At 37.0% G+C, this 14,475-nt stretch overlaps 1 protein-coding gene across 3 annotated transcripts in view; it reads left to right on the top strand.

The window, feature by feature from the left end:
- Pds5a (PDS5 cohesin associated factor A) overlaps positions 1-14,475 on the top strand; it is a 146,984-nt gene that overhangs the window by 31,992 nt on the left and 100,517 nt on the right. For all 3 annotated transcript variants that reach the window (XR_002818363.1, XM_023702749.1, XM_023702750.1), the window contains exons 3-5: positions 9,515-9,718; positions 11,939-12,025; positions 12,549-12,646. Coding sequence is in view for 2 of the 3 variants with exons in the window: in XM_023702749.1 (XP_023558517.1) it covers positions 9,515-9,718; positions 11,939-12,025; positions 12,549-12,646 (389 nt within the window). In the remaining variant the exon portion in view is untranslated. The remainder of the gene's footprint in view (positions 1-9,514; positions 9,719-11,938; positions 12,026-12,548; positions 12,647-14,475) is intronic.

The following is a 14,475-nucleotide window of genomic DNA, read 5'->3' as shown; positions in this document are numbered from 1 at the left end:
TGGTCCCTGTGCTTTGCTAAGCTTGTTCTAAGTAGGTGCTTTAGACCACTGAGCCATCTCACCAGCCCCTCAACAAATATCTTGACATCCTTGTTGGACAGAATTTTATATTGATCTAAGACATTTCTGAACTCTTTACACTGAACTAGGTCTGGCCTTATACCACTCTAGTTTTTACTATTATTACTTTATAGTAAGTTTTGAAAACAGGAAGTGTGAATTTCTCTTTTTCTTTTAATTGTTTTGGCCATTTTGAGATCTTTGCAATTCTGTGTGCATTTTAGACTCAGCTTTTCAATTTGTGCAAAGAAATCAGCTTAGAGTCTGATGAAGATTACATTGACTCTGTGAATTTTAGGATCATTATCATTTTAACAGTGCTAAATCTTCTGATTCATGAATATGATATGCTTTTCTATTTATTTGGATCTTTATTTCAAGGATTTTTTATGGTTTTGAGTATACATTTTCATCTTTGTTAAATTCTGAAGATTTTTAAAAATTTTAAGTAAAATTATTTTCTTAATTTCTTTTAGATTATCTGTGCCACGTATGTAAAAGTACAATTTTTGTATATTGTATATTGCAGCTGAGCTAAAATTACTTAGTAGTTCTTGATAGTTTCTGCTGGATTTCTTAGGAGTTTCTGTATGGAGGAGCATTATATCATCTACCAGTAAAAATAATTTTACTTCCCCCTCCCCAACCAGTATGCTTTTCTTAGCTTAAAAGTGGTGAGTGCAGACAGTCTTGTCTTGCTCCCAGTCTTAAAAGTGTCTGATCTTTTACTATTATGTGTGATATTGCCTGTCCATTGATTTAATTAATCAGTGAATCACCAATTTAATATGTAGATTTTAAAGCTTTATTTCGGTTTCATTGTGTGTACAACGCTATAAAAGGTTAACTTTTAGTTTTGTTTTTTTTTTAATTTTTATTTATTTGTGTGTGTGTGTGTGTGTGTGTGTGTGTGGCCAGCTCAGCCCACCAGGGGGCGGGGCTGGCTGGCATGTGGTGCTGGGGGATTGAACCGCGGTCCCTGTGCTTTGCTAAGCTTGTTCTAAGTAGGTGCTTTAGACCACTGAGCCATCTCACCAGTCCCAACTTTTAGTTTTTAAAATTTTATATGAATGGAATCATACTGTGTTGTTCCTTATATTGTCTTTTTTCAATATTACATTTGAACTTTGTGAGTTTAGATCTTTCTAAGTTATTTTTATTGTTGTACTCCATTGCACAACTTACCCAGTTTTTTTCTTGGATTTCTTTCTTTCTTTCTTTCTTTCTTTCTTTCTTTCTTTCTTTCTTTCTTTCTTTCATGTTTGGCTTTTGTAGAGAGCATTACTGTGGTCACCCTTGTCTGCATATTCAGTTGTGTATGTGCAAGTTCCTTAGGATACATAGATGGTATTGTTGGTTACTGAGGGGAGCTCCTGCTTAAATGACACCAGGGTGGTTATATTGTACATTCCAAGTAATACCAAAATGATAGTTCTTGTCTTCTATGTTGGACTTACAAAAGATTAGATTTTAAACAGTGAGGAGACCACTAGCATTCTTTTAGTTTATGTTCTTGCCTTAAGGCCATGACTTTAGAAAATAGGTTTATTTTGGTAATAATTCTTTTGTGTGTTTGTTTGTTTGTAGAGAGGGTCTCACTGTGCAGTTCAGGCTAGTTTTGAATTCAGTATGTTTCAGCCCAAATTGGCCTCAAACTTAACAGCAATCCTCCTACCTCAGCCTTCTGAGTATGGGATTACAGGCATACTCTGCCACACGTGAGTACTTCAGTATAATTAAAATAACTACAGGTCTGTACTACAGGTAGTTAATGTCAATTGAATTGGAATGTAGGACACTCATCCATTTGGTGTTAAAGAATTGCTGACAGAGGACCAGCTAAATAGCTCAGCAGATTAAAGAACCTGCGAGCAGGGGCCGGGGGTTCAATCCTCAGGCTTGCCATGCTGGCTCTGCCCCTGGGGTGCACTGAGATGGCAATTGAAACTGGGCATGGTGGCGGGCGCCTGTAATCCTAGCTCTTGGGAGGCTGTAAACAGGCAGATCACTGCGAGTCTGATCTAATAGTGAGACCCTGAACACCCTGTATACCCTTCCCTAAGATACAAAAAAAAAAAAAAAAAAAATTGCTGACAGGACATAGTTTGACACACATTTTCAACATTGGCACTGCCACCTCCATCAGGATGGTAAACATAAGGGATGGTCACCCTTAAGTTTTCTCCTTTTCTTTTTAATCCTTTTTGCTCTTTATTTATATTTGGCTTCTTTATCAGCATATTATTTATGTAGTTGCCACTATGAGATTCTATTGTCAATTATGATAGGAATTTTTTTTTTTTTTTTTTTAAAGGACAGGATCTACAGGGTCTCACTACATAGATTGGACTTGTAGTGATTCTCCTCCCAAGCTCTGGAATTACAGGTGCACGTCACCATGCACAGTTTTAGTCGCCATCTCGGTGTGCCCCAGGAGTTGGACCTGGGTGGTATGGCACGCCGGGTATCACACCCCTGCTGCTGCACTCTGCCTAAGCAGGCGCTTTAGTCCACTGAGCTATCAGGATGGCCTTCTGTTTATGTTTTGGTGGACAGTTAACTTTTCAACTTTGGGATATTCTTACTATAGTTATTAAAACTTGTGTGGTGCATGCCTATAATCCTGGCACTTATGAAGTCCAAGCAGGAGGATTATGTAGAGTTCCAGGCCAGCCTGGGCTACACAGTGAATTCAGAGGTTGTCTGAACTGCATGGCAAGACCCTGTCTCAAAAATGAAGGAAGGGTAAAGAATGGAAGGCAGGCAGGCAGGCAGACACCGAGTAGTGGCCTGGAGATACCAGGCACATTCTCCTTTTTTTTTTTTTTTTTAAAAAAAAAACAGCTTACACAAGTAAATGGGCTCAGTGGTACATGTCTATAGTCTCAGCTTCTCAGGAAGCTCAGGCAGAAACATCATGTTAGCCATGAGTTTAGAGCCAGCCTTGCCAACATAATCAGACCCTGTGTTGTGGTGTGTATCTAGCTGTTTCTCCAAAGCCTCATAATTGGGGCTTTTCAGAAATGACTGGATCTAGAGTATGTGAAAATAGATAAAGGGTTTGATGACTAAATTAGCTCACTAATTTGTTTAGCATGGTGCTGGGTGTGGATAATAGGAAGGCCCTCCCTGGATGTGGGTGGCACCATCCAGTAAGTAAACTTGTAGCCTGGATGGAATAAAAGTACAGAAGCCTTGCTTGCTGCTTGCTGCTTGCTGCTTGCTGCCTCCTCCTTGGCCTGCCATGCCATGAACTATTATTTCTCCTCTGCAGTGCCTCTTGGCCATGCTGTTCTGCTTTGGAGCCAGCCAACTGTGGACTAAAACCTCTATAAACTGTGAGCTAAATAAATCTTTCCTCCTTTAAAACTTTGGGTATCTTCTGACTTAGCAATGAGGAAATTAACAAAGCAGCCTGTTGCTTTTAAGGAAGAAAAAAAAAAAAAAAAACTTCTGCTTAAATGTTAAGCATACCTTTACCTTTATGACAGTATATCAAAAAATAGTTCTACCACTTTAGGTTTTTAAATACCAGTGTGTATTTTTCTTTTTTAAATTTTTTAAATAGTGTATTTTTCTTTTGTAACATGTTTAAATCTTTTGGGTCGGGCAGGGAGAAAACAGTGTTTAAATCTTTTTATTTTAGTACTGATTTGGACAGTTCACATACACAAAAAGCAAAAACAATAGAAGAAAAAAAAACAGGTAAATGAGACTTAAGACTTTTATCAGTTAAATTGGCCTGCAATATTAAACTTAAAAGAAAAATCACGGACTGGGAGAAAATATTTGTGAACCTGTCTGATAAAGGATAATAGCCAGAATATATGAAAAGCTCAAAATTCCTTAGAGGAAAAATGCCAGCATTAAAATAAGCTGAGTACAAATATTTATAGTGTCTTCAATCATGTTTGTCAAGCCAGAAACAGTTCTAGGTTGAACCAACAAATCTTAAAAGTTTATAAAATATTTAAATTACATAAAGTATGTTCTTTGAACATTTAGAACTCATTGAAATGTCAGTTTTCTTAAAATTGTTTCACGTGGCATTTCTTGTTTTTTTGTTGTGGTGGCAGTAGTGGTGGTGTTTTTTCAGAAAGGGTCTCTCTGGTCAGGTTGGTCCTGAACTCATTATGTAGCCCAGGCTGGGCCTGACCTCACAGCAGTCCCCTCTAGCCTGCGCCTCCTGAGTGCTGGGATTATAGGCATGCACCACTACACAGAGCTCACTTGGCATTTCTTTTGCAACTGATAAAATTTAATCCCTCTTTCTAGTGATTCATCAGAAGCCTAGCAAGAAGTCATTTGTCCATTTTCAATTGAGTTTTCTTTTTAAGTAATTTATATATTAAACTGAGTCTTTGTTGGTTATGTTTGTTATACATATATGCTTCTATTCTGTAGTGAAGACTTTTGAGTACAGAATGTTTTTTGATGAGCACATTTAATTTTGTATAAAAACCCAATCTTTCTAGTTAGCATTTTTTTGTGTCTTGATTTAAGATATCCTTACATGAAGATAATCTCCTTTATTAACTTCTAAAGATTTTTTTAATTTGACTTTCAAATTTCAACTTTTTTTCCACTGCAAATTATTTTTTTGTATGTAGTTAAGTGGTCTGTCTCATCCATTTCTTTTTAGGTCCCATTCCACTTTGGTTTTTTGAGACAAGGTCTCACTAAGTAATTCAGGCTGGCCTTGAACTCAGTGATGCTCTTGCCTTTGATATATACATATACATATACACACACACATACACTCATGCACACACGCACATATGCACACTGGGGATCAAACTCACGACCTTTTCCTTGCCAGGCAGGCACTTAATTTGCTGAGCTATCTCCCCAGCCCTTTGCTTCTGTTTTCTGAGTGCTGGGGTTATAGACATGCACCACCACACATAGCTTTGTTCCTTACAGTTTTTTTGTGACAAGGTCTAAACTACACAGGTAGGCTGATTTTGAACTCAGAGTGGCCCTCCAACCTCAGCCTACAGATACACATTGCCACTCCCAGCTGTGGTTACTGTTTTAAGTAACTTCAGCCATTAACAAAAATAATACTTTTTTTTTCTTTTATCTTTTGGTCATTCTTGAGACGGGGTCTCGCTATGCAATTTAGTCTCCCTTCAGCTCACTTTGTAGACTAGGCTGGTCTCCAAACTCACACGATCCTCCTGCCTCTGCCTCCCTAGTGCTGGGATTACAGGCATGTGCCACCATGCCTGGCAACACAAATTATTTTCCTGACAAAATTTAGATAGAAGATACAAGTATTTCTGATTTAGTGTTCAGTCTGGTGTTAAAATAGAATATTTTCTTTAATCCTAGCACTGGAGAGGCTGAAGCAGGAGGATTACCATGAGTTGTAAGCCAACCTCGGCTACATAATAAATTTAGACCAGCTTGGAACTACATAATAAGACTCTGTCAAAAAAAAAAAAAAAAAGAGTATTTTACAAATTTCCATATTGTTAACATTTCTGTATGAAGCTAATGATAAAAATATTCCATTAAAACCGGTAAAGAGTAATAATACATATTCTCATTCATTATTACTTAATTTTTGGGTAGGCAGGTACCAGAAATTGAAGGCAGAACCTCACTTGACAGGCAGGCACTGTACTGTTAAGCTATATTTTCCCCCTGCTCACCGCCCCCTTCTCCCCCCCTCCTTTTTTTTTTTCTTTTTGAGACAGGTTCTCACTGTTGCAGTTTAGGCTGGCCTTGAACTCACTTTACAGCCCATCTTGTCCTTGAACACACAGGGTGATCTTTCTGCCTCAACCTCCCCAGTGCTGGGATTACAGGTGTGTGCCACCTCACCAGGCTCACTTAACTTTTTTTTTTGTCTTTTTGAGACAGGCCTTCACTATGTAGTGCAGGGTGGACTTGAATCCACTGTGTAGCCCATGCTGGCCTCAAACTCACAGCAATCCTTCTGCCTCAGCCTTCCAAGTATTAAGGTTACAGGTATACACCACCATGCCTGGCTCAGTTACCTTTTAAAAAGAGACAAATATTATTTGATAAAACTTTTGTTTTGGTTATTAATACATCTGTGTTTGCCCTAGTTCAAGTGGTAAATGTATTTTGTTTAGTTTTTTCATTTTTATATAATTTTTTATTTAGTACAGGGTCTCACTACACAGATCAGACTCGTAGTGATCCTCCTATTTTCAGCCTCCCAAGCACTGGGATCACAGGCATGCGCCAACACACCCAGTTTCAATCTCTGTCTTGGCATGCTCCACAGGCAGGGCTGCTGGGGGGAGGGGACACAGCATGCCAGGAATCAAACCCTGGTCTCTGCATCTGCCTAAGCAAGCACTTTAATCCAGTGAGCTATATGGCTGGTCCTAAATACAGACTTTGAAGAAACTTTAGAGTAGTGCAGAGAGGTGCTGCATTTTTCCAAATGTTAACTTTTTTTTTTTCTCCTCTGTCCTTTACCTTTTTTTCCCTACTATTATGAATGAACAGAAGTTTGTTTTTTGTTTTAATTCCATTTTCTTAAGGGTACTATTCCTATTAAGTATGTTTAGGCTTCCAAGTGACAGTGATTTAATCATTCTCATCTGATCAATTGAGTCATATTTGCCAATATTTCAGGCCATTCTGGTTTCCAACCAAGTAACTAAAATGTTAGTGGATAACTGAGATATGAAGCTTAAACAGTATTATCAGGGATTGTTTATATTTTAGAAGTGGAGTTTTAATAACCAGTGTTATGGCTTGTATCTGAATGTCCCCCAAAGCTTCAAACAGTCATAGGTGGGGCTATTTTAGAGGTGCCTGGATCTAGAGTGTGTGACACTGGGGTTAATTTTTGGTACAGTGCTAGGATTAAGAGCACTAGGATTTTGGGTGTGAGTTGCCTGTCCTGAGCAGACCAGATAAGATATAAAGGATAGAAATAGCTGTAGTCATTCCTTGCTTACTTTTGCTTGCTTCTGCCTGCAGTGAACTATTTTTCTTCTGCAATGCCCCTCTGCCATGTACCACTCTGCGTTGGAGCCAGCCAACTACAAACTGTGAGCTAAATACACCTTTACTCCCTTAACTTGTGGGTGTTGGGTATTTTTTTTCTCAACAACAAGAAGGGAAACTAAGACAACCAGTGACTGCATTTCTGACTTATGATCTTTAGCTGTATCAGCAGAATGGTGTAGAAGGGCTTGATATGATCAGGGAGGAGCTAATGCTATATCCAGTGTTTATATACATACTTGTCTAGTTTGAGACTTTTCTCCAGTGAAGTCATCAAGCCTTGCAAATTTCATTGTAGGAAGGTTTTTGTTTTAAATTTTAGATTCACTTTTCATACATTTATTTGGATGTTGTATGTCATGTTACAGATTTTCTTCTAAGGTATTTAATACTAGGATGCATAGTAAAGTCTCATTTTGTCATCTCTGAGCTTAGTTGTTACATTTCATTTTACCTGTTTTGGTCATACTGAGGATTGAACCCATGGGCCTTACACATGCTAAGCAAGTGCTCTAACACTGAGCTATATCATATCCTAAGTCCTTTGTACTTTGAGACAGTGTCTCACTAAGTTGTCTGAGCTGTTTTTAAACTTGTGATCTTCCTGCCTTGATTGTCTCGGTAGCAGTGATTATAGGTATGTGCCATCATACCTGGCTTCAATTTTTCTTGATTTATTCTTGTTAAAATTTATTTTTATTTTATTAGCATCATTGTTTTTCTGTTTGTATAATTATTTTGTAGTTCATTAGTGTTTATTCTTGATTGATTTTCTTCTCCCTTTCTCTTTTCTTTCGTTTTCTTAACTTACTGTGATGCAAATGTAAATCACTGAGGTTTTTCCATTGTTCCTTTTATATTACACAAGGTTTAGTTGTTGGTATCTTCATTATCATTCACTTCAAAATATTTTCAAATTTCCATTACAATTTTTTCTTTGAGCAGTTGAACTTCTTTATATATTTAGGGGATAAATAAAAAGTCTTACTATTAAACTTTCTGTGTAATAGGAAAAAAGGTCATTTCTCATTTAACATTTTAAGTAAATTATATAGGATGGCTTTGAATTTACTGGGTAGCCTAGACCATCCACAAGCAAATGGCAGATCTGCCTCAGCCTCTCAAGTGCTAAGATTAGGCAGATGCTATCATGCCTGGCTCTTTTCTTTTTTCTTTTCTTAGGGCTGGTCTTGAGCTTACTTTATAGCCAGGCTTGCCTCAAACAAACTCAATGATCCTCTTGCCTCAGCCTCCCTCATGCTGGGGTTACAGGCATGCACTACCACGCTTGACTCATTGCCAAGCTTATTATGCTGATTCTAAAATGTGTACTTGTGAGGTTGGGATGTAGGTTTTTCAGTATTTATTAGTGCACAATAGCTAGTGGGGGAGTTGGTACATGTACATAATACAATACCCCTGGCCTGTTTTCACTTGTCCCCTCCCTTCCATCCACCCTCCTCTCTGGGATACTTAATGGTAGAGCACTCGCCTAGTATTGTATGTACAGGGACTTGGGCTTGATTCCCAGCCTCAAAAAATTCAAAGTTAAATAACTATGCACTTGCTGATTTTATAGCCACTAATAAGAACAGAGGTTATTTGTAACTATAACTTGGTTTTTTGAGACAGGGTCTCACTGACATAGTTGGTCTTGAATTCACTGTGTTGCCCAGGTGAAGTCAACAGCAGTCCTACGCCACTATGCCTAAGCTCTATAATTAAAAGCTTTAATCAGAAGTACAACTATAGGAGTGTTTTTTGGTGGTACTGGCGATTGAACTCAGGACCTTATGCTTGCCAGGCAGGCAAGCACTTACTCTCCCCAGCCCATGAGCATATGTAAAACATGGCTTTCTGTTGTGAAATACAGGTCCCATTAAGTATCAAAATAGTTATAAGGAGCCTAGAAAACAGCATTGCTTATAAAATATAAAGGATGCATAATTGATAATTTAATCAAATATCAAATTAATTTGCTGGTATATGTGGGACAAAGAACTTTGAACTGGGAAAGACAGTAAGTGAATAGCAAGAACCAGATACAGTATTACACACCCGTATGCCCAACTACTTGGGAGGCTAAAGTAGGAGAATTCACTGGAGCCCAAATTGAGAGCTAACCTGGGCAACATTCTGCAAGGCACCATTCCTCATCTCAATAAATGAATAGATTGAGAATTCTAAGGTTTTTTTTTTTGAAAGTCCAGTGTTATATCATAATCAGTGAGTAATCTGAACTTGTGTGTGTGTGTGTGTGTGTGTGTGTATATATATATGTACATATATATAAATTTTTATTTATTTTTTTGCCAGCTTGAAGATTTACAGAAATTTGATTTTAAACTCTCTTATAGTAATTGATGGCTAGTTTATGTCATAGTGAAGATAGTACTTTTTCTACAGTGATTACTAAGTACCATGAGTTAATTATATTGTTCTTTTATATATATTTTTACAGATGGTAGTGAAAACTTTCATGGATATGGATCAGGACTCAGAAGATGAAAAACAGCAGTATCTCCCACTAGCCTTGCATCTTGCATCTGAATTCTTCCTCAGGAACCCTAATAAGGACGTGCGTCTCCTTGTAGCATGTTGTTTAGCTGACATATTTCGAATCTATGCCCCAGAAGCTCCATATACTTCCCATGATAAACTTAAGGTAAGTGCAGCCTTTATAGAATCATGTTACTTTTATGTTTATAGTGTAACTTATCTGTATGAGCAAGTATTAAGTTATTCTTGTCATTTAAAGATTATAGGTTGTCATTTAAAGGTATAATTCAGGAGTAAAGTGGTTGCCTAGTATGTTTGAGGCTTTGGGTGTGATCCACGGGCTGCAAACAAAATGAAACAAAAAAAAAACAGCAGAAAAATTAATCGAGTACCAACATAAAAAACACTGTCACAATTTCAGTGTACCAGTATACGATGTGATGTCTGCGTGGCACGCATGAGGATATGAGTTCAATTCCTGGCACAAAAAAAGAAAAAAACATTAAAAAAGAGGTTGTATGATAAGGTTTTGTTTTGTTTCTGAGACAAGTTTTCACTCTGTAGTTTAGGCTGGTTTTGAACTCAACAGATAGCCCAGGGTGGTCTCAGATTCACGATGATCCTCCTGATTCAGCTTTCCAAGTGCCAAGATTACAGATGTGAGCCATCACGCTAAGCTATTCATATCACAAGTTTTATTTATTTATTTATTTATTTGTATTTAGTATAGGGTCTACAAGGTCTCACTATGTAGCTCGTAGTGATCCTCCTGTTTTCAGCATCCCAAGCTCTGGGATTACAGGTGTGCACCACCACGCCCAGTCTCAGTCATCTCAGCACACCCCAGAGGCAGGCCAGCCTGGCACACCACAGCAGGGATCGAACCTGGCTGCTGTGCTCTGCCTAAGCAGGCGTTTTAGTCCACTGAGCTATCTGGCCAGCCCCATATCAAAAGTTTTTTTTTTTTTTTTTTTTTTTTTTAAGACCGGGGATTGAACTCAGGCCCTTGCACGTGCCAGGGAAGTGCTTATTCCACTGAGCCATCTCCCCAGCCCCATATCATAAGTTTTAAAACTTTATTATTTTTTCAGTCATAATGTTTATTGTCTGCAAAAATTAGTGTTCTTTTTTATTTCAAGACAGGGTCTCATTAACTTGCCCAGGTTGGTAATCTTCCTGCTTCAGCCTCCTAGAGTGTTTGGGATATAACCAAGGGCCACCATGTGTAATTGTTGTTCTGTTTATTATTAACTATATTATTCTTTTGCTGTACCTAACTTACAAATTATTCTTTATCATAGGTTTGTATTTATAAGGAAAAAACTATATGTTGAGTTCAGTGCCATCTGTAATTTCAGGCATCCCCTAGGGTTCTTGAAATGCATCTCCTTTAGACAAGAGGAGAGTAATACAAACAACTTTTTGTGCTGTATTTATGTTATTTTGAGTTTACAACTTTCAGAGAAAGCTTATTAATTAGTAGACTGGCTTTGTTTGGTGGCACACACCTGTAATCCCATCACTCAAGAGGCTGAGGCAGGAGAATTGCTCAGAGTTTGGCGCCAGCCAGAACTACAAAGTGAGATCTCATCTTAAAAAACAAAGAATAAATAAATAAAAGAAGCAGACCAATCTATTGCCTTTATTTTCCTAAAACTTTAAAGTCAGATAACAAATTTAAACTAGGTGATGAACATTGCTGTTTGGGCACAGGAACTAGCACTGGAAAATCTCAAATTCAGCTCCTCAGAAATAAAATAGTGGGGCCGGGGAAATGGCTCAGGAAAATAAGCACTTCCCTGGCATGTGCAAGGGTCTGAGTTCAATCCCCAGTTCTGCCAAAAAAGAAAAAAGAAGTAAAATAGTTGTTTTCCATGATGGCAAGTAAAGGTAGTGAGAGAAATGAAAGTGCTGTAATAGAAAAAATAGGAATGGAGTATGTGAACTCTTACAGAACTCTTATATAAGGCTTATAGAAAGAACACCCTTTCTTTTTGGTTTTATAAGATGAGGTTTTAGGGCCAGTAAGATAGCTCAGCAGACTAAGTGCCTGCTTTGGCAAGCACAAGGACCAGGGTTCAGTCCTAGTCCCCCATGCCCCACTGGCCACTGAGTCCAGATATGATGGTACATACATGTAATCCTAGTGCTGCGGAGGCTGAGACAAGAAGATCACTATGAGTCTAAGCTGCCTAGTGAGACCCTGTACCAAATATATAAATGGAAAAAAGTATATATAGTTTTATTTTCAAATGATTTTAAGTAATGAAGTAGGCCCGTCCCAAGGCAATCAACTGAAGGGTGAATTTCTTTTATTATAGCTTGTATGTCATGAAAGAATGATAAGCATTTGTATCTAAATTAATGTTTTATTTTTTTTTAACAGGACATATTTTTGTTTATTACTCGACAATTGAAAGGTTTGGAAGATACAAAGAGTCCACAGTTTAATAGATACTTTTATTTATTAGAGGTAAAAATAGCATTTATTTAATATATAGCACATTTCACGTAGCAAATTCTTTATATACCAGCATTATAATGTAAAATGAAACTTTTTTTTTTTTAAGTGCAGTACTGAAATATTTTTTCATGAGGAAAATGTTATTGTCTCTCATTCTATAAGTTATTTACTGAAAAAAATGTGAAATTATTTGAAACTCTAGCTCTTATTTTCTATTTTAATCTCAGACTATGTTTGCTGCTCTTAAAATTTATATGTGTATCTATATATCTATTTATCTATCTATATATGTATATATTTTGAACCCCTAAATAGTTAGTGTTAATCAGTTTGGAAAAATTGATAACCCTCAGGTAATGTCTTTAAGGATAAGTGTTAAATAACTAGTTTGTTTTCACTTCTAATTTTTTATGTTGGATATTTATAGGCTTTAATGTAGATTCTTAATTCTTAAAAATTAAAGTTTACTAATGAGTTTGCTTTTCTGTGGCTGTTCTGTACATATGTAATTATTTATTTTTATTTATTTAAGAATTTAGCTTGGGTTAAATCATATAATATCTGCTTTGAATTGGAAGATTGCAATGAAATTTTTATTCAGCTTTTTAGAACTCTCTTCTCAGTGATCAAGTAAGTTCTTAAGCATATTTACTTGTCTTTTTCTTGCTCTGTATATCAAAATGTTATGTGCTGTATATGTGTGAAAAAGAAAGAAAAATTCTGTTTCCCTAAAAGCTGTCTTTGGAATGAATTTAATGGTTGACTCATCTATACCTTGTCCTGTACTGGTGGCTATGGAATAGTAGTGAAGTTTAAAAAACAGCCCAGCTGGGCATGGTGACATACACCTGTAATCCCAGCACTCAGCCTGAGTCAGGAGGATTTTTGGGAGCTCAAGGCCAGTCTGAACCACATAGTGACACCCTGTTTCAAACAAAAATAAATAAGCCCTTGTTTTAAAGAAATGTGTAGTCTTATCTAGCATACTTTCTAAGAAAATGGAATGAGAAATTAAGATACTGAAGCACTAAATTATGAGGCACAAATCATGAGTATCCCATATTCTAATAGTATTGAGTTATATAGCTAAATTCTTTTTTTTCCCATAATTTTATTGAGAAACAAATAGCAAAGAGACAGTTTCAAACCAAAGTGGTAGGACAGTTTCAGTAATTAACACATTGCATACATTCTTCCTAGTGGTTAATTGCTGTACAAGATGCGGACATGATACCCTATTTACAAACAATATTTAGAACAAATCTCTATAAATTAAGGGAATGTAACTACATATCTATCCTAACCACTTTGAATACACAGATACAAAATGGACATTCATCTGTATCCCCTTTTTTTGTTAAGTTCCGTTATTTGAATATTATTGGTGTGTTAACTCTATATAGCTAAATTCTTAACTGACTTTGATTATCTTCTTATTTTAAAGCTAGAAAAAATGATAGGCTAATTGTGATGGTGCACACCTATAATTCCAGCTATTTGGGAGCCTAAGGCAAGAGGTACACTAGTCTGAGCCCCGCTTTGGTGATTTAGTGAGGTATTGACCATATTTTAAAAATAAGATTGGATGAAGATGTAGCTCATCAGCAAAGCATTCGCCTTGCATCCATCAGGTCCTGAGTCACATCCCTAAAACTGCAGAGGAAAGTTTTTTTTTAAAATTGCTTAAGTCACCTCTTCATAAAAAAATTAGGGAAACTAAGGTACACACAGTATGGCGGCTTAATAAAAAGAATTATCACTTCAACATGTGACTTTATACTTAAGATATTCAGTAGCCATATATAGCTAATGGCTTGTATACCAGATGGCACATTTTGAGAATCTCATGTAGGGTTTTTAGGAATATTGAATCATTTGTTTTCCTACTCCTCTGATAGAATATAGATTAGATGTTAGCTTGGAATAACTAGGAATTAACTACTACCTTGCTTTAGAGCTAGAAATTAAAGAAAGATGGCTTGGGGAGCTACTTCATGTGTGTTGTGACTCAAGTAATTGATAAGATACATAAACCTTACTTTTGTATTAACTGGTGCTGTGTAACAGATGAACCTAAATCACATAAAGTGGCCATATTTCATTTAATCCATGCTTCTCCTTAGCTGTTTCATCTGGTCTGAATCCTCTCCAGAGTTTGTGGTCAGCTGAACATGTCTTTCATCACCCACCAGACCAGGCCAACCTCTTCATATGCTGTGTAGGTTTCAGAAATAGCAAGAAAGGGCAAGCTTTGTTCCACAAGCAATTTTTCAAACATTGGCAGCTTCACTGGGGCCAAGCAAGACACTCAGACAAACCCAGATTCAGGGGTTGGTTGGCTAGTCTCCATATGTTTTTATAGTTTTGTATGTGGTGCTAGGGATTGAACTCAAGGCCTGGTACGTGCTAGGCAAGCTCTCTACCAGTGAAGCACACATCTAAGCCATCCACTCTGTATA

The sequence above is a fragment of the Octodon degus genome, unplaced genomic scaffold, assembly GCF_000260255.1.
Source record: "Octodon degus isolate 3935 unplaced genomic scaffold, OctDeg1.0 scaffold00158, whole genome shotgun sequence".
Taxonomy (NCBI): domain Eukaryota; kingdom Metazoa; phylum Chordata; class Mammalia; order Rodentia; family Octodontidae; genus Octodon; species Octodon degus.
Note: the sequence above shows the minus strand (reverse complement) of the source record. Positions and strands in the feature narration are given on the sequence as shown.